The following is a 26,757-nucleotide window of genomic DNA, read 5'->3' as shown; positions in this document are numbered from 1 at the left end:
TCTAAATTAGAAGGCAGATGCATATATGAACACAACAGTCCACATGTATATGTCAAAAGCAGTGTTCAGAAAATTAATTTATAACAATCTCAACCTGATATTTCAGAACATTTTGTGATTCTAACAAAGTGTAAAGCAGGATTTGCATAGAGTTTGTTGGAACAACCTGTATGAGTTTCTTCTGTTGAATACAAAAGAAGATATTTTGAAGAATGTTGGTGCCCAAAGCCATTGACATTCATAATATGGAAAAAAAAAAATACTATGGAAGTCAAGGTCTACCATCAACTGTTTGGTCACCAGCATTCTTCAAAATACCTTCTTTTGTATTCACAGCGTCAAAAAATGGCCCTGGAAAATACAAAGAAGGTTGACCCTGATTAAGAATGGCCCAGTAAAATGTCATTTACCTATTTTATTTTATTTTTTATAATGTCTATTTCTGTTTTTGTTCATTAAAGGGGTCATATGACATTGCTAAAAAGAACATTATTTGGTCTAATGCAATGTGTTTATGCAGTTTAAGGTTCAAAAAACACATTATTTTCCACATACTGTACATTATTGTTGCTCCTCTATGCCCCGCCTTTCTGAAATGCGTTGATTTTTACAAAGCTCATCGTTCTGAGAAGCGAGGCGTGCTTTGATTGACCAGCTATCCAGTGCATTGTGATTGGCCGAATACCTCAAGTGTGTGATGGAAATGTTACGTCCCTCACCGTATTGTGATGCCGTGTCCCGCGAAGACACAAAAACAATAAAACCCATTATAACCGAGGCATTTGTTGCATCCAGTGGGGACATATTTACTGATTATAATGACTTATACTGTCTTTTTGCGTAAATATTACTATGTCTGCATTTGTGATCGGAGAAACGACAAACAACAAGCACTACTCTACACAGCTCAAAACTCGCGTTTGAATCATCAGTAGCAGAAACGTACTTACAGGCTGTGAGTCAGAAGCATCAAACTGTCCTTGCAAAGTTGGAATTGCCCCACTTTATAGAAACAGCCATTGTGCAAGCCAACATTGTTGGCTACTCTTTCAGGTTCAGGAAATAGTCCTCTGTAAAATGCACTACACAGTGCACACATTCTAATATTTGGGTTGAACTGTTCTGGAACAGTGTTGTAAATATAACTTATCCACTGATTTCTAGTTGTGTCCTCTTTTGGAAGTCCAAACAAAGTACTTTCGCTTTCACAACGAAACATCGTCTCCAGGACATGGCGCTGGCGGCAGCAACAATACTACAGAGACAATAATAGTTCCGCCTTCTTTCATTGCTTATACGTTTGGGCAGTGTTTTGCAAATCTTCCCACACCGTGACATAGAGATGTGGGGTTTTAGGGGTGCGTGGCAGAGTCTTAACTTTTATAAAGAATATCTCTTTGGTTTTGAAACTTTAGTCTTTGCAACTTCAGAGATCTTATCTATGCACAAACAGCTTGTAACACTCCAAAGAGAAAGGAAAACTTGAAATCGCATCATATGACCCCTTTAAAAAGATCTGTTTAATTCTAAGAGGTAAAGTGCTTTGTACAAGAAACCTTGGTTAACTTTAAAAGTAAAAAAATTTACCAAAAAAACAGGACAAACCGTGCCTCCTCTTCCGGGCCTGTAGGTACTCGTCTGGTCTGTCCGGCGATGCTTATGTGGCCTGTGGAGAAGCTGTCTCCACTTTACGCTACAGCATTACTGCAGGTTCTTCAGGCTAAAAGCACTGAGGGAAATGCACGAGGGTGGTCACTATCCGGAAGTTCTGAAAGAGCTTTGTACCGCTACTGACCTCGCGCTACGAGCAACGAAGGTCACTGCACGGTCTCTGGGTCGTGTGATGTCCAAACTTGTGGTCCAGGAGCATCACCTCTGGCTGAGTCTGGTCGACATGGGGACGCCGACAAAGTTTGGTTCCTCAAGGTCCCAGTGTCCCAGACTGGCCTCTTCGGTGACGCAGTCGACAACATGGCCCAGCAGTTCTCGGCTGCACAGGAGCAGACTGAGGTGATCCAACACGTCCTGCCCAGGCGGGCAGCTGCAGCCGCCACCCTTCTTTCCCTCCCCTGGAGGAGGGCCGGGTGGAGAATCTTTTGTTTAAAAAAAATCTCGACAAGAAGCGGTTGTCTCTGCCTCTGGGTCAGAGGGCATGGAGAGTCACGGACGGACCAACACCGGACCACACTCATCCCCCTCTCTCGCCAGCAGGCAGCAGTAGGTGGTTCGAGAGCGTCATCAAAGGCCCTACTCACACACCCTCTGCCAAACTGTGGAACCAGGTAAGCATTGCACTGCATACTCAGACCCCTCTTCGGTCCGCCACGGGCTGGGTCGCTGTGTTCCACCTCGCTGCCCCACCGCGGGTACGACGGTGGTCCCGCTAGTCCCGCTTGTACGGTGTCTAGGTGCCTGGTAGCGCTACCCAGCCCATCTCGCTGGCTCCTGTGGACCATCTGACTCGGCTATGCGATTCAGTTCATCCGATGTCCTCCCAAGTTCAGGGGCATCCACCTTACAGCAGTGAAGGCAGCAGATGCTAATGTCTTGTGTGGGGAGATCACTGCCCTACTGGTGAAGGACATGATGTAGCCGGTCCCTCCAGCCGATATGAAGACAGGGTTTTACAACCCTTACTTCATTGTGCCCAAGAAAGGCGGTGGGTTGAGACCAATCTTGGATCTGCGCGTCTTGAACCGCGCCCTTCACAAGCTTCCGTTCAAGATGCTCACGCAGAAATGCATCTACGGGTGCGTACGTCCCAGAGATTGGTTTGCAGCGATCGACCTGAAGGACGCGTACTTCCATGTGTCAATCCTTCCGCGCCACAGGCCATTTCTGCGGTTTGCGCTTGAAGGACGGGCATATCAGTACAAGGTCCTGCCCTTCGGGCTGTCCCTGTCGCCCGTGTCTTCACGAAAGTTGCGGAGGCAGCCCTTGTTCCCCTGAGAGAACAGGGTGTTCGCATTCTCAACTACCTCGACAACTGGCTCATACTGGCTCAGTCTCAGGACCAGTTGTGCGAACACAGGGACCTGGTGCTCTGGCACCTCAGCCAGTTGGGCCTTCAGGTCAACTGGGAAAAGAGCAAACTCTCCCCGATGCAGAGGATCTCTTTTCTCGGTATGGAGTTGGATTCGGTCAATCAGACAGCACGCCTCACGCAGGAACGTGCTCAGTCGGTGTTGAACTGCTTGAATACATTCAAGAGCAGGACGGCGGTCCCACTGAAACAATTTTAGAGGCTCCTGGGGCATATGGCAGCTGCAGAGGCAGTCACGACGCTGGGGCTGCTTCATACGAGACCGCTTCAACACTGGCTCCATGGCCGAGTCCCGAGGTGGGCGTGGCAAAGCGGCACTCACCGGGTCCGAGTAACACCGGCCTGCTGCCAAACCTTCACCCCGTGGTCAGACCTCTCGTTTCTCCAGGCAGGAGTGCTCCTGGAACAGGTCTCCAGGCATGCTGTGGTTTACACGGATGTCTCCACCACCGGCTGGGGTGCCACGTTCGACAGGCTTGCAGTGCCGGGGGTTTGGACGGGCCCCCAACTGCACTGGCACATCAATTGCCTAGAGTTGCTGGCAGTACGCCTGGCCTTGAACCGTCTCAAGATGCACTTACGAGGCAAGCACATACTGGTCCGCACGGACAACACTGCAACCGTTGCGTATATCAACCGACAAGGTGGTCTATGCTTCCGTCGCATGTCTGAATTCAACCTGCCACCTCCTCCTTTGGAGTCAGAAGCATCTGAGGTTGCTTCGTGCCATTCACTTTCCGGGCTTGCTTAACTGGGCAGCCGACGAGCTGCGCTCCCTGAAGAGTGGAGACTCCATCCCCAGACGGTCCAGCTGATTGGAGACGTTTCAGACTCGCTCAGGTAGACCTGTTTGCTTCTCTAGAGACCTCTCATTGCCAGTTGTTTTACTCCCTGTCCAAGGGAACACTCAGCATGGACGCACTGGCACACAGCAAGTATGCGTTTCCCCTAGTGAGCCTTCTCGCACAGACACTGTGCAAGATCAAGGAGGACGAGGAGCAGGTCCAGCTCGTGGCGCGGCCCTGGCCCACTCGGACTTGGTTCCCAGAACTAATGCTCCTTGTGACAGCCTCTCCCTGGCAGATTCCTCTGAGGAAGGATCTACTGACTCAGAGACGGGACACCTTATGACACCCGTGTCCAGACCTCTTCATGTCTGGTTCCTGGACGGGACGCGGAGGTTCTAGGTGACCTACCCCAAGAGGTAGTTGACACCATCACTTCGGTGAGAGCTGCTGCCTACTTATACTCACGCTGTGATCAGTGATGTGCATTGGCTCGTTTAGTTACACTCGAAGTGGATTGGTCTCTCTAAGCAAGATCCCAATTCGTCTGTCACCCGACGTGACGTCTCCATTCCCTCCTTCAGGGAACAAGGGCTACATACGTAACCGAGACATTCTGCGTAAATGTTTTAAGCATTATTCTCTTTAGATCATATAAATGTGTTATTGTGTACACTTCTTTGAGGCTTCAGTTTTAATATCAGCATCATTTATGCAGCATTCCTGCCAACATCTAATAACCCAGCACACCCCAACCTCTTTAATAACACACACACACACACAGAATTTCAAATAACACGCTACTGATTAAATGGACTTTCCCCTATGCCAGCCAGGGTCATTATAGTAAAGTCTGTGGACACACACTTTTACAGTATTACCATAGACATGAATTCATACACGGTACACACACACATCTGCACACTAATACTGATATGTAAATACATGCACACACAGGCGGCATACACATAAATCTACAAAAACTTGGATCAATGCTTTCCACCTTCTTTGAACCTACTTTTTTTCTCACCCTGCCAGTAAAGCATTGCGGTTTAATTCACTCACAATGATTGCTGTTTATTAACATTTATTAACTTAAGTTGAGCAGCCGTATTAAGATTAAGTACTAACAAATGGAGACAGAGTGGCTCTCTCTTACTGTCTTAGCCCATTACGTCTCTTTCTCTCTCGCTCGCTTTCTCTTTTATGTCAGTGGAATAAACAGTCTGTTGGCAGTGTGTGTGTGTGTGTAAATATACTCATTTATGTGTTTTGGGCGCAGAAGGAAATGCCCCATTAGGACACACCCTGACAGACAGTGGCACCACAGCCCTGATATTAATAATTACGGGAAGAGAAGGAACACACGCATATATGCACATACACACACACGCATAATGACTCAAGAGACTTCACTACAGTAAGTCTATTTAGTAACGCTACACTGGCTTTGACCATGAACTCTTGCACAACATTGATCATAAAACCATACGTTAAGGATAGTCAGTGCATTTACTAAACTTAAAGCAACATGTTGCTAAAAGTATAATTGTGACCCTGAACCACAAAACCAGTCATGCTGTCAGCTTGTTAGGATAGGACAGTATTTGGCTGAGATACAACTATTTGAAAATCTGGAATCTGAGGGTACAAAAAAAACGAAATATTGAGAAAATCGCCTTTAAAGTTGTCCAAATGAAGCTCTTAGCAATGCTTATTACTAATCAAAAATGAAGTTTTGATATTTACAGTAGGAAATTAACAAAATATCTTCTTGGAACATGATCTTTACTTAATGTCCTAATGATTTTTGGCATAAAAGAAAAATCCATAATTATTTCTACAAATATACCCCAGCGACTTAAGACTGGACCACAAAACCAGTATGTATCTTAATATTTAAGCATATAATGATATTCTAGGGAATTGTGTGCGTCTAATTTTATTGCAACAGTTTGGACAGGGCCCTTTTCTATTCTAACATGACAGTGCCTCTGTGTATAAGACAAGGTTCAAAAAGAAATGATTGATTTGGTCAGTGTGGAAGAACTTGACTGGTCTGCATAAAACAAAGTCCTAATCCCATCTGAACACCTCTGGTGTGACATTAAATGCAGACAAAAACTCATCACGAAACACCGATGACTTGTATATGGGTACAGTCATTTTAGACACTTTCAAAACTGTTGCAACAGAGATGGAAATACAGTTTTTAAATCCGTGAATTATGCTTCCATCTTTGTTGCCACAGTTTTGGAAGTGCCTTCTTCTGTTCTAAAGAAGGGGGTGTCCCAATACATTTGTCCATATACTCTATGTGCAAATCATTGGTGTTTGGTGGAGTTTTCGGCTCAAGGTCTGCATTTAAAGTCACACCAGAGGTGTTCAGCTGAGATTAGGACTTTGCTTTATGCAGACCAGTCAAATTCTTCCACACTGACTGAATCAATCATTTATTTTTGAACCTTGTCTTATACACAGAGGCACTGTCATGTTAGAATAGAAAAGGGTCCTGTCCAAACTGTTGCTATAAAATTAGACGCACACAATTCCCTAGAATATCATTATATGCTTAAACATTAAGAATTGTACTCATGGAAATGACTAAAGTAGTCAAACCTGTTCATTAGAAGGGGGTGACCCAATACTTTTGGCAATATAATGTATTTAATTGAAACAAAATTATGTAATATTAAAATATTATATTGTAATATAAATATAACATAACATTTTCTTCTTAATTGTATGGGTGTTTATGTGATGTAATATTTTGTTGTTTTTTGAGACTTTTATTGACTGAATATATATTTCATAATTGTTTTAAATTATTTTATTTATACACCTTGATTCTGTACTTATCATACTGAGCACATATTTAGCATTGTTGTATTTATTAGTTATAATATTAAAATAATATAAATATCATATTAAATATGTCAAATATTATATAAATACAAATACATTACATAAATATTATATTAAATATGATATACTATAACATGTCTAACATAAATAAAATATAATAAAAAATACAATAAAATACATAAATTACAAGATATTGTGCTGTCAACATGAAAATGCCATACATGAGCATACATTTGTGCATTTGTGTCCTTGTTGGGTTTTTTTTTGGAGTAGTAGTAGTAGTAGTAGTAATGAGGGACCCTCCTCAAATCAAAATACCCAGAAGCCCCTTCGGCTCCAGCCTGCCTGCCACCACAGCACATGCATCCCAGCTGCTTATGCAGACATGAGCATGTTAATTAATGAACATATGCAGCACATACATGTATACAGGTTTTTTTTAAGACGATACCACCTCAGTGTGACCAACAGAATTCACTGATGTTTTTCTTAACCCTTATAAGATCATCAAACTTGACTTAAAAAACCAGCATAAGTCCTGTAAAAAAAAATAAACGTGTCAAAAAATAAAGCAAAATCTTGTATTAAGTCTTATTACCCATTTACAACAGATTTAGATCTGAAGAGAAATTTGTTTATTTATATAGAGCATAAATCATGAGTATAAATATTGTTCTAAAGAGTTTATAGAGAGTGTTTGTTTCTGTAAAAAAAAAAATGTTTTTTTTAACAATGTTTTGTTTTTGTTTGTTTGTTTGTTTGTTTTTTTTTGGGGGGGGGGGGGGGGGGCATTTGCGGACTCCCTTGCACCCCCTCCCCCCATTTCCGGCTCCTATTTTAAAATCATGAATCATGCCACCGCCGTGAGTAATTTTTTATTTATTTTTTTAATCCTAATGGTTTTAACCACTCCATGACATGTCCATGTGAGTCCCTGGGTGCAGCTCGCCCCACCTTATGGATACACTCACACTAACACACTCTAGATGGCTGACCCGGGTCCACGTCATCTTCACGCTGTTTCTGCAATGCGTGTGTATGGTCTTAAGTGCCTCCCTTTGCTCATTTGGCAAGACATTTCTTATGAATAATTTCTCCTTTGTTTTTGCTGAATTGGATGCCGCAGTGTGCTCTGGAGTGCCCTCTAGACCCTGCCATGTGGATTGGGACCCCTATTGAGTGCTGGGGTAAAAGGAGTACAATAATTGTAAGATAAAGTTTCAAATAAAAAATAAAGTCACAATTGTGCAATTTAAAGTTACACTGTGAGTTGTCACATTTACTAAACATATCAATTTTGAGATCAAATTAAATGAACTCAATATGAAGACACACACACACACGTAAATGGTTCACCCATTCCTGAGGTATAGCAGTGTAGGCGAAGAAAAATTATGATGCACATGATAATTGGAGAAGGTGAAGTCATGCACAAGTAAACCAACAGGAAAGTGTCTTTCTCATCATTACATATTTATCTGCCTGTTAATGGCATCTCCAGTGGCAACACAGCCCCCCCATAATCCTGCCTCTGTCCCCACGAGGGCCAATCCTCATTAAGAATCAACTGAATTTTTTATGTTTTATAATTCTTTCATATTTTTTCACCATAATTTGCCTTGATTTGTGTTTAAAGGGGAAAAAATATACTTTTTCTTAATGCAATGAACTCACAGACTCATCCCATCTTGGAATTAGAAAAGAAGGAAGCGATGAAGATGAATATTGAAAAAAGAAAGGCGTGCTGAGAAAAATGGCCCTGTGTCCAAATGTGACTCCTGTGGTTGAGAAGACGTTGTTTAAGAACTGAGTAGGTGAATGAATTGGATGGTGGAGGAAATTGGAGGTTGGTTTTATAACTAAAGCAGGGTTCTGAGTCACCCCTCTGGCTTGGCAGAAAAGCTCTTCATTAACGTCCACCATTAGAGCGCAGGAACAGGCATCTTAGACTCTTTACTCTGAATGGGCTGCTGGAGTACTCACTCCGTTTCTGAAAATATCTGATAAGATGCCAAAGCAACGGTATGCAAATGCGCAATGTCGTTATTTAATGTTTGTGTTGTGCATTTTGGAGTGTACTGTATATAAGTCTTTGGAACGTGCCTAAATTGTTCCCAGAATTTCATAAAATAATATACACAACAAGCAAACATACAGGATGAATGAGTTTGTGAATGTGTGTGTGGTCTCTTTAGCTAAGCTAATGGGTATTTTGCGCTGTTATGCCTTGTGGTCAATCTAATTATTCACCATCTTCAAACTTCTTTGACATTTCTTTTTCTCGTCCTTTTTTGTGGCCTCTGTTTGTTTCTCTGAGACATGGAAAGTAATACATTATGGAGAAACAGAGAAGAAAAAGAACAAACCTACACACTTCCTGTAAAGCGCCAGCCCAAAACAGCCCCCACAAGTGAAATCGGAGCAATTTCATGGTCTGGCCTGCCCTCAATATTATTTAAAAAATACCCTGTTATTATTTAGGGAATAGAGAGAGAGGCGCATGGCTATTATCTTTATGTAGGTCCTTTAATTTTAATGCACCGCAGATTTATAGCTTAGCATTCCAGTGTGGAGGCACTGGGCACCCCACCCTGGTCATAAACTCAGCAGGACAGCGCCACAGACTTCGATAGCTCAGCTGTGACACACTGCACCTTTTCTTGTATCAGAGCTCGCCAGATACCTCTTTTTCTCTCTCACTAAATATCTGCTATTTACTCCTAATCCTATTTTACCACTGTTTTATACTCTGTCCCCCCAGTCCCCCTTCCCTGTTTTGGCGCGCACACTAGAAGAAAATGGCAGATTTATTGAGAAACACATGGAGGGTCTGGGAACCTCTTTAAAAACAATAGTGTAGCTCTTTTAGTCTTCTAACATGTTGGAAAACACTAATGATTACACTGTGTGTGTACAAGACAATAGCATATGCAAACAATCTCACATCTCAAAGTCAAAAGTGTCATTTCTTGCTGTCTGTGCTTTTGCTTTACTTTTATTGTTTAATTTAGCAGTCACTAGTCTGTGCTAACTGGGATGGAATTTATCCCTGTCAAAATGACAGATGAAACCAAACTGCCACTATACTTCAAATGGTTGTTTCAAAACACATATCTTCATAACAGATTCTTTTGATGTAATTTATTTAGGTTTTGTTGTGTATTTGTTCAGCTTCTTCTTTTGTTGAATTTCGTGTGGTCGATGTGTCAGCTCAGATGCTTTTAGTCGCCTTGATGGTCTCAAAACATGATGCAATGACAAGATATTTAATCTTGTGGAATTGTGTACAATATACATAGTTAAACAATCATAGCCCAGAGCAGTCTGGTTGGATTTTTACCAGAGTTGAGCACATACTCAAGTGCACAGAGGACATTAACTCCAAGAGCCATTCATTGAAAGGACACTTTGAACTTTTTAGTAGTTTTTCAATTATTCCATACTGCTGACGCTTGTTTATAAGTTTAGGTTAGAGATCACTCTGGCCCAATTAATAACTCTTCAACTTTCCCACCAGGCACTTCACAGACAGCCCATGCAGCCACTGAAGGACCACTCTCCCATCCGAGAAGAACCTGTTCCCAGTTCTGGAGCTGAAGAGAACCCCCAGGCCAACACAGGTTCAGGCAACAGCGGAGGAGTTAGCAATGTCACAAAAAAACCTCGCTCCCGCACCAAGATCTCTCTGGAGGCTCTAGGCATCTTACAGAGCTTCATCCAAGATGTGGGCCTTTACCCTGACCAAGAAGCAATCCACACCCTTTCAGCCCAATTAGATCTGCCCAAACACACCATTGTCAAGTTCTTCCAGAACCAGCGTTATCACGTGAAGCATCATGGTCGACTGAAAGAGCTCGGATCTGAGGGTGGCGGGGTAGACGTATCTGAATATCGTGATGAGGAGCTGCTGTCCAGTTCGGAGGATGCGGAATCCAGTGAAGATGGCCACGAGGAGATCTACAGTGGGCATGAAAGCACACCAGCTGGAGCAGCCAACTCAGTCTCAACTCCAGCTGTTTCTTCAGGTCTGGATGAGAATAAAGACAAAGGCCTGCCTCTGGGATCAGCCAGACCCAGCTCCCTGCCCCCATGTGGTTCATCCCCAAGTCCCAGAGATCAAGCAGAATATCAGAGATAAAACAGTCTCAACAAAGACTATACTGTAGGTGGGGAAAGGCAAGGAGATAGCACTTACAACTATTCTGTAGTGGAGGAGAGACAGCTTAGAAACTTAATGACAAAGACACAGTGTCCTCTGAGGACCTGTAAAAGGCAAACCAAACCAGACAAGATCTGCATTTTGATTAAGGTGACATATAAAGTTCTGGAGTAGAAAGATGAGTTGTGATCTACTCCTGGCCTCATACCTCACAAGTTACTTACAGGGATGGCATGGTAGGGAAGTAATCCCTATGGCTTGCTACAAGGAAAGAATTTGATTGGCTGGGAAGCATTCGTTTTCTACATATAAATCATCAAATTAAGGCAAGATTGCTGCCTCAACCCCATGTCACAAGCATTCAAACTTGCATGCTAAAAATGTCAAGAAGGCCAGTCTTTCACCGAGTGTCATTTCTAATCTGAGAGCAGGGGGTCTCTCGCAAAATACCACTATCCATGCCCCCTCTTTATCTCTACAGGGTTAAAATGGCAGGGACAGTGCTTTAGATGAGCCAATGATTTCCTATAGGACACCAACAACTTCACTCCTGTCCGATCAGGGAGCCTAGTGGACGGCTGTGGCTGTCCTCATCTTCCCCTCCATGATGGGGCATTCTGGCGGTCGCCAACTGAGGGCCGTGCTTGACTGCTAAAGCGGTCGGTTGGGTTGGAGGTACAGATGAGATCTTGGGTGTACACATCAGCCCAGCCCAGGAACCCTACTATAAACACATGTGGTGTGCTGAAAAGTCCACAGTTAGCCCAGTGGCGCTTTTGAAGACTCGCCATCCTTCCCACAACCAGCCACAAGCGTCATTCCAAGCAGTCCCACATGGTTCAAGAAATCACTCCTTTATTCCCACCACCCATGCACACCCAATACAGACTGTGTACAACATCCCAATCCGTCACTCCTGTCCAGTGTTGAAGGTTTGCTTTATACAGATATGTTTAGACCGTAGATTTCATTCCAGTTTTGCTCTCTCTACACTTAAAAGACAGTGAGAATAAAACATAATTGGCGGGAGGACTGAATGCTATGGACAGAAGGACACTGGTGAGGGTGCAGTCTAACTGCATCTGCCTCTGGTCTAGTGGAGAAGAGCGAAGCATTTCCAGCAACTGCGCTTGCATGGAAGTGCGGTAGTTCTTCTCTCTTCCGTCACCTCCCACAGCTGTCTCTTTTACTGACTGATGCCCACAATGTCCTGATTTGACCACACTTACCCACACCCTATTCCACAGCACTATTTATTGCTATCTTCACCCTCAATTATTATTGTTGTTATTGTTATTATTGTTATTATGGTTGTTCTTGCTGTTATTTTTAGTTCTATTTTCATGGTCTAATATCAGCTTTTGGCTTGCAGCAGATGTTTTGGTAATGAGAGACGTTGTGAAAGAAAGAAACACTGCCAAAACACAGAGGAACGAATTGGAAGTAGTTACTGAAGTTACTGAGTGAATCATGTGATATGTACTGCCAATTCTATCAGCATTATGTACTTTTCCAAAGAGAACAGCACTTGGCAGATGAGGTGTTGAATATTAAAACAATAGAAATAAGAGGAATCATTGGAATTTATATGATCTTTTTGTGCATATGATGACAATCCTTCTTTTGATCCAATCAGAACTCAGCAAGCATGAACTCTGCATTCTGATTAAAACTTTGATCAGCGTAACTTGTGTCAACATGGCCACCTGTAGCAAATCATCCATGACACCGTGGCAACACTTGGATCCAGGGTTCTGATTTGTTTTTGAGAATCAGCTGCTACTTGCTCTTTCACAGATAATAAACAAAATATTGTTGTTAACCTTATGCTAACCCTTAAACTATTTTTGTTTCAAACGAGTGATAATTGTGGTCTATGTCCGTGTTTTGTCTACTACAAATGGAAATGTTTTATTTAGAATCTTTAATGTGCAAAATGCTGATGTGGTTTTTGCAATTCCTTTGAGCATCCTGACTCTTTCACATTGGCACAGTGTCCAAACCTGCACATGCCTATGATTAATGCATTCCAGCAGGACAGTAGTTAAAAATGGGGATACACATTTTTCTCAGAAGGTACTGAAGATGGCATTCCAATCACAAGGTATACAACCTTCAGAAGTTGTTCTCTAGTACATCAATCATTTGTACCTGGTTATGATTTCACTGTGGCCATGCTGCATTTCTCACAAATATTCGAGTATTAAGATGTGCAAGTGGCAAAAGAGCCTGGTGTGCTTCATACCTAGTAACAGCTGACACTTAGACAGCCTTAGACTATGATGTGCTTCTCTGCTGTTCGCCTCTCCAGAGAGATTGAATTCTTCTAACCATTTTCTGTCCAATTCACCCATCTGCATCATTGCCTCATTTCAATTTCACTCTTGCTGTTTGCTTGATTGCTCCCTGGTCTGCATTTACCAAAATCTGAACTTTATGATCAATCATAGGCGATTATACAGACCTGATATATCTCCGTCTTTCATCGTTGCTCCCCTAAAAATCTTAAATTACTGTAAACAACCTAAAAATCTGTGTTTATGTGATTTTTCTTAATGATCACTGAGAACAATCTACAGTCTTTTAGGTTTTTTCACCCTCTTACTCATTTAAAACCTTTAAAGTTAGTTACAGTTACGTATCATCTTTAAATGTTAGAAGTTGCTTATCATATGTTGCATTTGATAATGGAAAGAGCTACTGATTGACGAGATACACCATCTCCACTATGAATTCTTGAATACCTGCAGGTTTTGCAAAAGGTCTTTAATAACATGGTAGAGATTGCCTGCTTGATCTACACCTTACTTAAGCCTGTCAATCATCTGCCACTTTTGGAGGCCTGCACCACCCCTAACCCCAGCATCTTTTCCAAATCTCGCCACCCCGCCAAGTCTAGATCAGCTGGAGACAAGCACTTCTGATGAGTCCGTCCCTAAACACCCCCCAAATTACCCTCATAAATGATGAAAGCATGTGCACACATGTGTCTGTGTGTCCTAGACTGGTGTTTAACCTACCATGGGGGTGGCTTACCACTCAGCGAGAGCGAACAACCACGCACTTCTCCTCCTCCTCTCCGTCTCGGTCAAAGTTAGTGGAGAGAGTGACGCCAAGGAGAAACAAAGAAGATTCCAAGAGTCCCTGATGAGCACTAGGTCAAGGTCACTGCCCAATTATCCATGTCTTTCATTTTCATTCTGTCTTTTCAGTTCTCTCTACCATCCTCTCTGTTCCCTCATTTTCTCGTTCACCAGGCGGGAAAGTAATCGTTGTCTCCCATGCTGTGGTGTCGAGGTTAAGTGGAGGTGATCATGTCTCCTTGTGGAGAGGCTAGTTCCTTGAGAGGCAGCAGACTCCTGGAGAGGCATGTCTGAGAAGTGTTGCAGTTAAGACAAAGGCTTGGTTTGAATCATTTGTTTGGTATCTGGTCATCTACAAAGCCACTATCACATTAGGCTGGCTTTTAGAGATTTGAATGGAAAAACTGAAGGCCTCCAAGGCTACTTTCTTGTATTTACACATGCAATTTAGACCATTCGATTGGGACGATCTGAACTTTGACTCTCCAAGTGTTTATAATTTATCGCTTTGATATGAAATTTACAGGTACATAAGAATGTCCCATACAAAACAAAAAAAGGATCATAATCATTTTCAATACCCCATAAATTTCTAACGAAAGATGTTCTTGCTCGTCTTGCTAATGCTTTTGTTTTTCATACAGTGCCTCTGAACTAAGCACAATGCTCCAGTTCTTTGCTTCGGAGATGACAAAATTAAACGATCTCATAATTTTCATCGGTTTTCATCGTTTTTGTACTCATAAACGCCTACAATGTGAATCAGGATTGCCACTCCTGAATTGGTACTTTCCTTGTCAATCGAATGCATTGTCATTATCACTAAGTGATAATTAACTTATGTGCATCATTTGGCTTCTATGTTTGTATGACAATGTTTTGTTTTTTTGATTTTGTTTTTCAAATGCTGTTGTTTAAATAAAGTGCATTCAAGGAAATGGAACTATTGCGTGTGGGTTTGTTCTACCTGCAGACTTTTGACTAAACTGGGTGGTCCGCAAGTCAAATTGCTTTATCCTCAGTCCACATTACGGTCACAGAAGTTAAAAGCAAAGCAGTGACTAATGCACAATGCTATGTTGTATTGAGCAGAGGGATTAGAAGTGGAGACAAATGAGTGGAAAGAAACAAAATACAGTTTCACTTGTACATTAAAGTAATCAAACAAACCATAATAGGAAAAAATTTTACTGGAAATGACAATGTAGCATTTCGTGCTTATCCATTTAGAAGAATTTGAATAAATAAATCACTTGATACTGCAATCTGGTGAGTAATGAAAAATATTCAAGCATATTGCTTCGATGTCTATCTGAAGTGTCTCTATAAATCAGACTTGCACAAGTAAATTCCTTCGAATCGGACATTATTCAAAATATCCATTTTGTCCCAACTGAAAACAAACCTGACTTTCATTTCAACACAATAAACAAGAACTACACTGAGGAAAAGTTTCTTGCATCAATAATTCTACGCCTTATTGCATTTTACAACCAGATTTCTGCAGGCTTCTTTGCATTCATTCCATTGTGTGCTCTCTTGGGCTTGTTGTGGGTTATGAAATGCACATTTGCATACAAGTGATAAACTTCCACTGGCGTTAACTCTGCTGAATTGCCTCAGCATATATGACAATTTTTGTTATTTATTATTCTGTGCAAAGATAAGAATTGCTTTAACTATGTGAAACCTCATCAGTCTCTTGACCGCACGTAGCCCTCAGTACTAAAGCCACCGCCGAACTCAGAGTCCTCTCTCTGGCCACCTGCCAGACTTCCCTCCTTTCCATGGTTCCCCTTCTCTCTAGAACAGCTTGCAGTGGTGTCCTCTGGTTTTCATTCCACACCAGCCCTCCAATCTCCTAAATTGAACTTATTATTCGCTCAATTGGCTTGCTTTAACCCTTTCTCCCCCTCCAGGTCCGGGCCTGTATGTCATTAGCCAGAGGATTTTTTGGTCGCAGCGAGAGCGTCAGGAGCTGGAGGGGTGTAGCTATAAACCCGTGGTCCCTGGCAGGATTTGCAGTTGCATCCGCTGGAGGAGAGTCAGCGCTCATTCTATGAGTGCAGTGGAGCCAGACCACCCAGAGAGGGATGTGTGGCCCAGTTTGTTTTCTGGCTGATGAGTTTTAGTCCCAGCTGATAGCTTTGGCGACCTGGATCTCTCTCTCTCTTTCTCTGCTCATTCATTCTTTGTCTCTTCTTCTCTGACGTCAACTAAAATCTGTATTTTAATGGCCGTCTGTGTCTCTTTATCACATATCAATAGGACAGAGTTCTATAACTGTGTGAATATCATCCAATGCCAAATGATAAGAATGTAAAGTGCAGTTTTAGAGGTGTCAGATCAGTCATAAGAAAATGCGCAAAAATTAACCCAAGCACCTACTCTTTGAGATCATTTGCTTGAACATTGGAGTCATTGGAACATTGTTATTATTTGAAAAACACAGTGAATAGTAAGATATACAGCATGCACCCCCTCATTTGTTTTTTTATTCTTCTGATTGTAATATTTTTGTGATTGGTATGTAAAAATTCAAGTCTTGATGTATGTATTATTGTAATGTATTATTTTTATGATAAATATTTGAAACAATTAAATTTACGTATGTTACCCTGGACCACAAAACCAGTCTTAAGTGTCAATTTTTCGAAATTGAGATTTATACATCATCTGAAAGCTGAAATAAGCCTTCCATTTATGTATGGTTTGTTAGGATAGGACAATATTTGGCCGAGATACAACTATTTGAAAATCTGGAATCTGAGGGTGCAAAACAAATAAAAATATTGAGAAAATCGCCCTTAAAGTTGTCCAAATGAAGTTCTTAGCAATGCATATTACTAATCAAAAATTAGGTTTTGATATATTTACGGTAAGAAATTTACTAAATATCTTCATGGAACATGATCTTTACTTAATATCCTAATGATTTTTGGCATAAAAGAAAAATCTATAATTTTGACCCATACAATGTATTTTTCACTATTGCTACAAATATACCCCAGCAATTAAGACTGGTCTTGTGGTCCAGGATCACATATAATGTGTTTTTGTACATGTTTTAGTTATTTATGTAGTCTTTTTATAGAATGAATGAGTGCCACAAATATAAATAAAAAAAATATGAAAAACAAATCCTTCTATAGACCTGTATACTGTATTTCACTTTGTTCTCTAAATAATGTCTGCGGAATTACGGAATAAATTAAAATAACAGAATATACATTATATTTTGGTATTTTTGTACAATTGTGTAGTGTCATAATCTGAATGAATGTTTTTTTTGTTTTTGTTTTTTTCCCCCCCACTGCATTGTGAGGGGTGGTGATGGCGCAGTGGATAAGACACATGCCTTTGGTGTGAGAGACCCGGGTTCGAATCCACTGTGAGACACCAATGTGTCCCTGAGCAAGACACTTAACCCCCTGGTTGCTCCAGAGGCGTGCGACCTCTGACATATATAGCAATTGTAAGTCGCTTTGGATAAAAGCGTCAGCTAAATGAATAAATGTAAATTGTATTAACCCTTAGGAAAATGAACCATAGTTTTATTACAGTAAAAGTGTATAGCAATGATTTTTTTGATGTATTGATTACAATTTGTATAACCACAGTTTTTCTACAAATACCATGGTTAAACTATATTTAGTGTAGCAAAACGATGGTTAATTTGTGGTTACCATGGTGTAATCATAGTAACTGTGGTTTTTTGCTTTTATTTGAAGTAAAACCATGGTTAATTTTCATAAGGGTATAATCTTAAGAAACTTAAAAAACTCACTTTGAGTGGTCACTTTGCATGTCTGTCCGACGGTCTCTTCCTGTCTAAGAAGATAACAGAATAAGATGTTAGACTAGCGATGAGGTTTAATGCCGGAGGGTCTGCGACATCCTACAACTGATTAAGCCACAAAGACAAGCAATGAAATATCTTTAACAAATGAAAAATACTGAGATGAATGTCTATGAAACCTCATCTACAGAACACTCATATGAACACTGTTTTGGGGGATCACAGCAACTTCTTCGGTTTGACAGGTGAATATGATAATCAGGTCAGGGCCTCTGGGTAAGTGGGCATCACTTGGGCATGAGCGAAGCACGCACCTTGGAATAAATACTGGCCCACCAAAGCACCATCTAAAATTTCTAACACTGTGCTGTCTGTTTGTAATTATCAAACCACAGAAGAAGTGCGTGTGAGGAAATTCAAGGGGCCCATGTGGCCAAGGGCTTTAAGCGGACACAATAAAAGGCATCATTGTTTCTGTGGGAAAGGTTTAGATGTCGCACTCCATGTGACGGAGAGCTGTGAGGTCGTGGCTGTATGCGGTTTCCCTGTGTTGCTTTGTGTTTACATCAATGTGTCTGCGAGCAGGTCTGTGTGTGGCCTTTTTGACAAATACTTTGATTCTGTTTGTTGTATCAGCCCTCATTAATGCTTTTTAAATTGTGCCAGGGACTCGTATTTCCTGATTAAGTGACAAAAACATCCTGGAAAACAATGGTTTGCAACACTGTGGGATTGCATGACATCAAATACACATCTAGCCTCGATTCGGCTCTGGAAATTTATGGACTTTTGATGTTGTGTGTCTTAGATGGGAACTGAGTGGTTAGACACAGAATGGAGGGTGATGGACAGAGAACAGATGAACTGAGATTGACAGCTCTCTGCCAGGGGAGAGGGGGCAGCTGCCAGGGCAGTGCTGCTGGGGTATTAGGGCCTGATGGCACCATGATTAGGGGCCATTAGAGGTGAGAGAGAGGGGACGGCACAGGGCGCAGGTGCACCAATGCCTGTTATTACCCAGAATTCAGCGGGGTGAAGCGCAAACACACACCTGTGGTCTCCCGTTGGCATGCTCGCTACCCACCCCCCTAATCTCATTCCCGCACATTAATACACACACTGATAAACACGCTAATACCCAGAGCACGCTTTCATATGAGCGGCTTCTTCCTCTCAAACCGTTTGGCTTTTTTGTCTCTAAAACAGATTTTTTGACATTTATAAATACAGTTTTTCATATGCATTGCTTTTCAAATTAATATTTATATATAGTAAAGTTATAACTATATTAAACAACCCATTTGCTGGTTCAATGTTAATAGGATGCTGTTTACTTACAAGGTTAAATAGATAATTCTGCCAAGTGTTTTTGTTCACTAAAACTACAAATAAAACTATTAAAAATCAAAATAGCTGATAAATAAATAAGTAAAATATAAATAAATGAAAAAATATATAGGCTTTTATTTTTTCACTATATATATATATACACACACACACACACACATACATACATACAGTGGGGCAAATAAGTATTTGATACACTGCCGATTTTTCAAGTTTTCCCACTTACAAAGAATGCAGAGATCTGTAATTTTCATCGTAGGTACACCTCAACTGTGAGAGACAGTATATTTAAAAAAAAATCCAGAAAAATCACATTGTATGATTGTTGAATAATAAATTTCCATTTTATTGCATGAAATAAGTATTTGATACAATAGAAAAATAGAACTTAATATTTGGTACAGAAACCTTTGTTTACAATTACAGAGGTCAGACGTTTCCTGTAGTTCTTGACCAGGTTTGCACACACTGCAGCAGGGATTTTGGCCCACTCCTCCATACAGGTCTTCTTCAGATCTTTCAGGTTTTGGGGCTGTCGCTGGGCAACACAGAGTTTCAGCTCCCTCCATAGATTTTCTATTGGGTTCAGGTCTGGAGACTGGCTAGGCCACTCCCTGACCTTGAAATGCTTCTTACGGAGCTACTCCTTAGTTGCCCTTGCTGTGTGTTTGGGGTCATTGTCATGCTGGAAGACCCAGCCACGACCCATCTTCAATGCTCTTACTGAGGGAAGTTTTGTTGCCCAAAATCTCACGATACATGGCCCCTTCCATCCTCCCATCAATACGGTGCAGTCGTCCTGTCCCCTTTGCAGAAAAGCACCCCCAAAGCATGATGTTTCCACCCCCATGCTTCACGGTTGGGATGGTGTTCTTGGGATTGTACTCATCCTTCCTATTCCTCCAAACACGGCGAGTGGAGTTTATTCCAAAAAGTTCTATTTTGCTCTTATCTGACCACATGACCTTCTCCCATGCCTCCTCTGGATCATCCAGATGGTCTTTGGCAAACTTCAGATGGGCCTGGACATGCGCTGGCTTGAGCAGGGGGACCTTGCACGCGCTGCAGGATTTTAATCCATGATGGTGTAGTGTGTTACTAATGGTAACCGTTGAGACTGTGGTCCCAGCTCTCTTCAGGTCATTGACCAGGTCCTCCCGTGTAGTTCTAGGCTGATCCCTCACCTTTCTCAGGATCACTGATACACCACGAGGCGAGATCTTGCATGGAGCCCCAGTCCGAGGGAGATTGACAGTCATCTTGAATTTCTTCCATTTTCTAATAATTGTGCCAACAGTTGTTGCCTTCACACCAAGCTGTTTGCCTATTGTCCTGTAGCCCATCCCAGCCTTGTGCAGGTCTACACTTTTGTCTCTATTGTCCTTAGACAGCTCTTTGGTCTTGCCCATAGTGGAGAAGTTGGAGTCTGATTGATTGTGTGAACAGGTGTCTTTTATTCAGGTAACGAGTTCAAACAGGTGCAATTAATACAGGTCTGTGAGAGCCAGAATTCTTGCTGGTTGGTAGGTGATCAAATACTTATTTCATGCAATAAAATGGAAGTTAATTATTTAAAAATCATACAATGTGATTTTCTGGATTTTGTTTTTAAATATATTCTGTCTCTCACAGTTGAGGTGTACCTACGATGAAAATTACAGGTTTCTCCATTCTTTGTAAGTGGTAAAATTAAAAAAATCGGCAGTGTATCAAATACTTATTTGCCCCACTGTATATATATATATATATATATATATATATATATATATATATATATATATATATATATATATGTATATGTTATTAGATGAAAAACAAACATATATACATTCTACATATATAGTATAATGTATATTGTCCTGATAACTAACTGAATTAAAATAAGTTGAAGCACAAAAAAGCACTAAAGCACTAAAACTAAAATATAATAAAATATAAAAAAGCTAAATACAAATAGTAAAAATTGACTAAATCTTAAACAAAAATTTGATTGAAAACTAAAACAATAAAATGCTAATTCAAAATATTAATAAATTCTATAACAGTATATAAATAAAATAACACTGATTCATTTACGTGCCCTCATGTTGTTCCAAAACCACATGAATGTCTTTGTTCAGTGGAACACAAAAGAATATATTTTTAAGAATGTTTTAACTGTTTTGCCCCTTAAATGTAGTTGGGGGACAAAAAATATTTGGTGTTTCTGTAGAATAAAAACAAAAACCGTACAGGTTTGGAAAGAAATTTTAACAGAAATTTTCATTTTTGAATAAACTTTGCCTTTAAGAATGGATATTAAGATGAACAAAAAGATCTCTGAAGCTGGAACAAGTGTCAGAGAAGCTCAGTGGAGTTCCTGCTCATCATTTGAGTGAGAGATTGAGGATGGGAGGAAATGTGAGCTGTCATGATGACGTCCCGAGGGAGATCGGGCTAAAGCAGGGCATCTGTCACTGGCCCGTATCAGAGTGTCATACAACGACACTAATGCACCAAACAACAACATTCACATGAGCACAACCCAATCAGCTCTCATGAACAAACATTCAATTACCTCAACCGAACATGAAAATCAAAACTGTCTCCGTTTGATTGGTGCCCCTAATTAGCTTGAAAGCAAAAATAGAGATGGCTTCTGACAAACACAAGAATACTTTTATTCTGTGTTTCGTAAAGTTAGATATTGAATCTAACCTCAAAAGCAGGGATCTGATGGGATACCTTGTTTAGGATATTAAGATTTGGTGGGTTTAGCAAGTCCACATAGGAGGGACAGGTCTCTGTGGCAAAAAAAGCTATTTGTGTTAAAAAAAATAACAACAAGGATTGCAGTGGGTTTGATTTGTCTGATTTAATCAGTATACCCGTCAAGCACAATATTCAATATAAGAGGCCAAACAGCTGCTGCAATTAAAAATGTATAATGCACCACATTTCTCTAAATCCCAGAATAACTAATCTCCTCTGTAACATGAATAAAACATGAGAAGAAATGTAATGATTTCATCCATCAAAAACCTGAACAAACACATCAACTCACACATTAGATGGTCACATACTATCTGTGCGTTATCCTGCGCTACCCACTTTCCACCCAGTTTTACAGGTGATGGGGTCTTTTAACTTTTCAGAATATGCAGTTTTCCTGTAATTCAAAAGGATACAGTATTAAAAAATATTGCAAAAAAATATACATTGACAGTAAGAAGAACATTGCAATATTTTGATTCATTTACAAAGTCAACATATTAAATGGGGGTGACTTAAATAAAATCTTTTTAAAAAGACAACTTAATCGCAATGTTAGTCAGTTAAAAGCATCATAAAACAAGGCTTTATGATTAGATTGAGCAAGACAAGTTGCTATTAAAACTACAGAATTAAATAATATTAACCACTTTTAAAATGCAAAACATCAGTAAAAAATACAGCTCGGTGTAATCGTTAAGATGCAAAGAGATGATTGATTTGATTGATTGATTGATTGATTGATTGATTGATTGATTGAAATATTTTAAAACACTTTTCCAACAGTGGACAAAAAGTGGATTCCATGCAACCCTAACCCAAAGGGAGGTTTTGTTAAACTGACCTAAATTCTGGAGTTATTTTTATAATAACTATAATCCCTATCTATACAGTTGCTAAGAAAACTATTCCAGATTACAGAGAAGAAGAAGAAGAAGAAAAGAGGACAGTGGCTAGATCTTAGATATTAGCAAATTGGTTGCTGATTAGATAGTTCAGAAAGCAGACAGTATGAGTGTTCGGAAAACTGTTTGGAAAAACTATTTTTGCCATTCTGTTTGGTGCCATTAGTGGCATAGAATTTAGGCCAACATTTTTCAGCTTTAAGAAAAATCTGAAAATTAAATGCTTACCCACATAATATATAAAAACCTTTTATTAAACATTCATGTCTTTTTATCAGATTAGTTTATGAACCTATCCCAAGTTAAAATCAATAGGAATACTGTATATGTGAATGACACTGTTAAAGGAATGCATTTCACAGGATTCTTCTAAGATGCCATCACAGCCGCATCTTAGATGTCATCATGCCGCCCAGGGCATGATGACAGGTGTTTGGAGCAGGCCTGCCCGAGGGGGTCCCGGGGTGAAGTGCCTCTGCCCCATCTATAGCTGATGCTTTCTGACAGTCTTATGGAGACAGAGTTGCAAAATTTATCACAGTTCAAAACATAGTACTTTGTCGCCATTTCTTTTTGTGTTATTGAAATAAATATCCAAAAAATAAATATCGAAATGTCAAAAATATCAAATTCCTAAAACATAAAAATTTGAATGAAAATAAAAACTAATAATTGTATTATTATTAAAAACTATAAAAGTATGATAATGATACTAAAATTAATACTGTTCAGTTTGAGACAGCATGAAAGATCAACATACTTCTCCCCGTTTAGCTTACAGTAGTTCCTATCAGCACACCAACAAACAAACAAAGCTACAAAATGTATATAAAAAAAAGGGCTGTCCATTAACATTTTCTCAATGGATTTTCATATACCCCCTCTAATATCCTCCTTATGCAGTGACACATCATCCATGAATGATTGACCCATTCAGACGTGACATTGGCAAGTGCTGGACTCACTTCAGACATTAACCACAGTACCAGACGTGACTGAGCAGCCCATCTCCCCGTCACTGATTGTCCCTTTACTGTTTATCTTATTAAAGCCTGACTGATGGCTGTCATTCTTTTATCTATCAGAGTGTTTCTTCCATAGACTGATATTATACTTAATATGTTCCTTTGTAGCCAAAGTAAGCAGAAACTTGTAAAGATTTACTATGCAAAAATAACTATACCAAGAACTAAAGTGTGACATCTTGCATGAACACATAATTAGGGCAGCGCTAGGGTTGCTTGAAATCTGTTAATGGTTACTATTAACACATTTGTGGTAAAGGAATATGATGAGGGACAAAACAGAACTCGCCAAGCACCAAATCAGGGTAAAAGATAATAAGCTTTGATCAGTGAAATAATAGCATTCCTGGTGCAAGTGTGATATTGCTCAATATAACATCTCAATAAACAAGAAGGTAACATAAAGTATCATACATTTTACACATAATATTGTCAGTTACTTTGTCTTTTTATGCTCTATGCATTAGAGCGAAACACTTGAATGAATGATTCACTCTGAAAAAAATCCTGTTTTATTACTGATTGAATTAGTGTTTCAGAACCAATCAGTTGAGTAAAAGATTCAATGAGTCACTCATAAAATTATTTGTTTTGTTTCTGAATGAATCTGAGTTTTTGAACCGCTGAGTAAAAATAGATGTTTAAGTGATTTACTAAAGAGAGTCACTTGATTTGTTTCTGAATGAGTTTGTGATTTTGAAGAAATCCGTTGAGTGAATGATGCAATGATTCACTCATAATTACAGTCACTTGTTTCATTCCTGAATGCATCAGTGTTCTGTAGAAATTGGTTGAGTGAATAATTCAATGACTCACTCATAAAGACTCATAAAGTCACTTGTTGCCACCTACTGGTGTGACAATGTAACTTGCAGAAAGAGTCATATTTGCATATAATATTGCTTGCTAAGCATTTGAACAGTCTAAAATTCTAGCCATCATGTACCAGGCTATGTGGTCAACTTGTCTTTACACTACATGCACAGATCCACACAAAATATTTGAACCCTCTTTTGTATATGTGTGCCGCACATGCTTGTCACATTACTACACAATCCCACACTAATGTAACTTTACACACATTATTCAGTATTCATCAGCAAGCTGTCACATAATACACTTCTTCCGCCAACTCAATCACCCTACGCTGGTTAACATCTGACAGAGCAGACCAACCCCAAGAGCCCACCATGTCTCCGATCTCCCCCTCCCGTTAACCCAGCCACTGTGGAATGGGTTTTTTTTTTTTTGGAGGGGCTCTATGTATAGCTGTCTCAAACATTGACCGTGAGACCACATTCTGTGGACACTTGAGGCGGATGGTGCCGTTTACAATCTGTGGGCTCCAGTGATTGTTGGTCAGGAACGTCTGCGTAAAAAATAGGAAATAATGATGGGCTTGGTGCTTATTGTGCCTCTTCATGGTATTAAAGGTCAGCACTGAATGCCGAGCAAAAGACACAGAGCTCGTAAACAGGGCTCAGAATAGCCCAAGTCCAGTAAGGGAGAGAAGGGCGGCTCTCCCTGATACAAAGCTCTGTTAAAAAAAAAGAGGGGTGAAGGTTTGCATGGATGCTGCTTAAGTCACTTTCACTTAATTATTTTAAGTTACTGTTTTAAAATTTCAAGTTGCCATGTCATAAAAACTACCATTATGTAACAATAACCAACTGAAACATTAAATTATATCAGTTTAAAAGAGATGTATGCAAACTGCTCCCTGTGTGTACATACTTTTCAAGTGTTTGATATAATAACTTTATATTTCTTTGAGTGATGTGCAAAGAACCTGTTTTCTAAAAATCATCACATCACATTAACACAAAACCACTTGAGATGCCACACACAGAGCTCAACATTTTGTTTGTGAAACATGACAAAGGTTGAGTAAACTCAGTTACTGATCATTTTCAATAGAGCAACAAATTCAACACAACAATATAACGTAACTGAGACTACAAAATAATAAATAAATAATTTAAAAAACTTAAAATTTTAAAAATAAAACCATCAAATATTATTCAGACAAAGAAACCACATAAATGGCCGATGCCCCAGTGCATGCTGGGAAGAGGGTGAATGGGACTGAACCACAAAAACATTTTCAGTATAAGCCTATTTGGAGAAGAAAAAATCCAGCTAACTTGATGTGCTTGTTAGTTTGACTTGAAAATTGTAGAGTCTTTATAACAGAAAATTATTCAGAACAAAAAAGCTGTATTGAAGTGCCTAAAAAGTAAACTAGAAAACACAATTCTTTGACTAAAAAATTAGATCACCCATGCAAACAATGCAAGCATCATGAGGTATGTAAATACATAACACTATACACATTATATTATAGGCCAGGCTCAAAATGCAATGCTCAGTTTATCAGTTTAATAATAAATGGGGTCATGCTGTCTGTGCATCAAGGGCTTTGTTTTTTTTATGTTTTTGTTTTGTTTGTTTTTTTGAGGAGAGAAAACAAAACACCTGTTTTTTGTTTAGTCATTTGTATGATTTGTTATACCTATCTACCATTTGAATGATATAAGTTGTAAGTTATAATATATAAGTTCATATATATGAAAGGGGCTTCTGTCTTTTTGCTCATCCAAACATTTCTCCATGATTACCCCCAGAACTGTCAAAACTAGTGAAAGACAAGCAAGCTTCAGGCTGGTATGTATGAGAAACACCACTGATTTCTGACCCCTCAGTAGTTAATGGCTAAATGTCAGTCATTAAGACAGTGCACTTGATATTAACTTTCCACTCTCTGTATGGGTTACATAAAGATGCCCAAAGGAATCACGGAGATCTTCCATCATGGAAAAAAAGAGAATGATAACCAGAGAAGAGAGCTTATTCATATTCATGCTACGATTCAGGCTGAGATATTTTAAATTGTACACTATTTTAAGTCTTGGGTATATGCAGTGTGTGTCTTTGCATTACCCCATGTGGGCGGCTGTATTAGCTCACCTGTGCAGCACAATGCCTCATATCTCAG

General features: G+C 39.9%; 1 protein-coding gene across 1 annotated transcript in view; it reads left to right on the top strand.

Annotated features, from left to right (window-relative positions):
* The window catches only part of LOC306877400 (DNA-binding protein SATB2-like), a gene marked incomplete at its 5' end in the record, with an annotated part of 48,932 nt that extends 34,068 nt beyond the window's left edge, over positions 1 to 14,864 (top strand). Inside the window, 1 exon segment of the mRNA XM_079429170.1 lies at positions 10,211 to 14,864. Within this exon segment, the coding sequence (XP_079285296.1) occupies positions 10,211 to 10,831 (621 nt within the window). The 3' untranslated portion in view covers positions 10,832 to 14,864.
* Between the last annotated feature and the right edge of the window lie 11,893 nt (positions 14,865 to 26,757).

The sequence above is a fragment of the Barbus barbus genome (assembly GCF_936440315.1).
Source record: "Barbus barbus genome assembly, chromosome: 11".
Classification (NCBI taxonomy): domain Eukaryota; kingdom Metazoa; phylum Chordata; class Actinopteri; order Cypriniformes; family Cyprinidae; genus Barbus; species Barbus barbus.
Note: the sequence above shows the minus strand (reverse complement) of the source record. Positions and strands in the feature narration are given on the sequence as shown.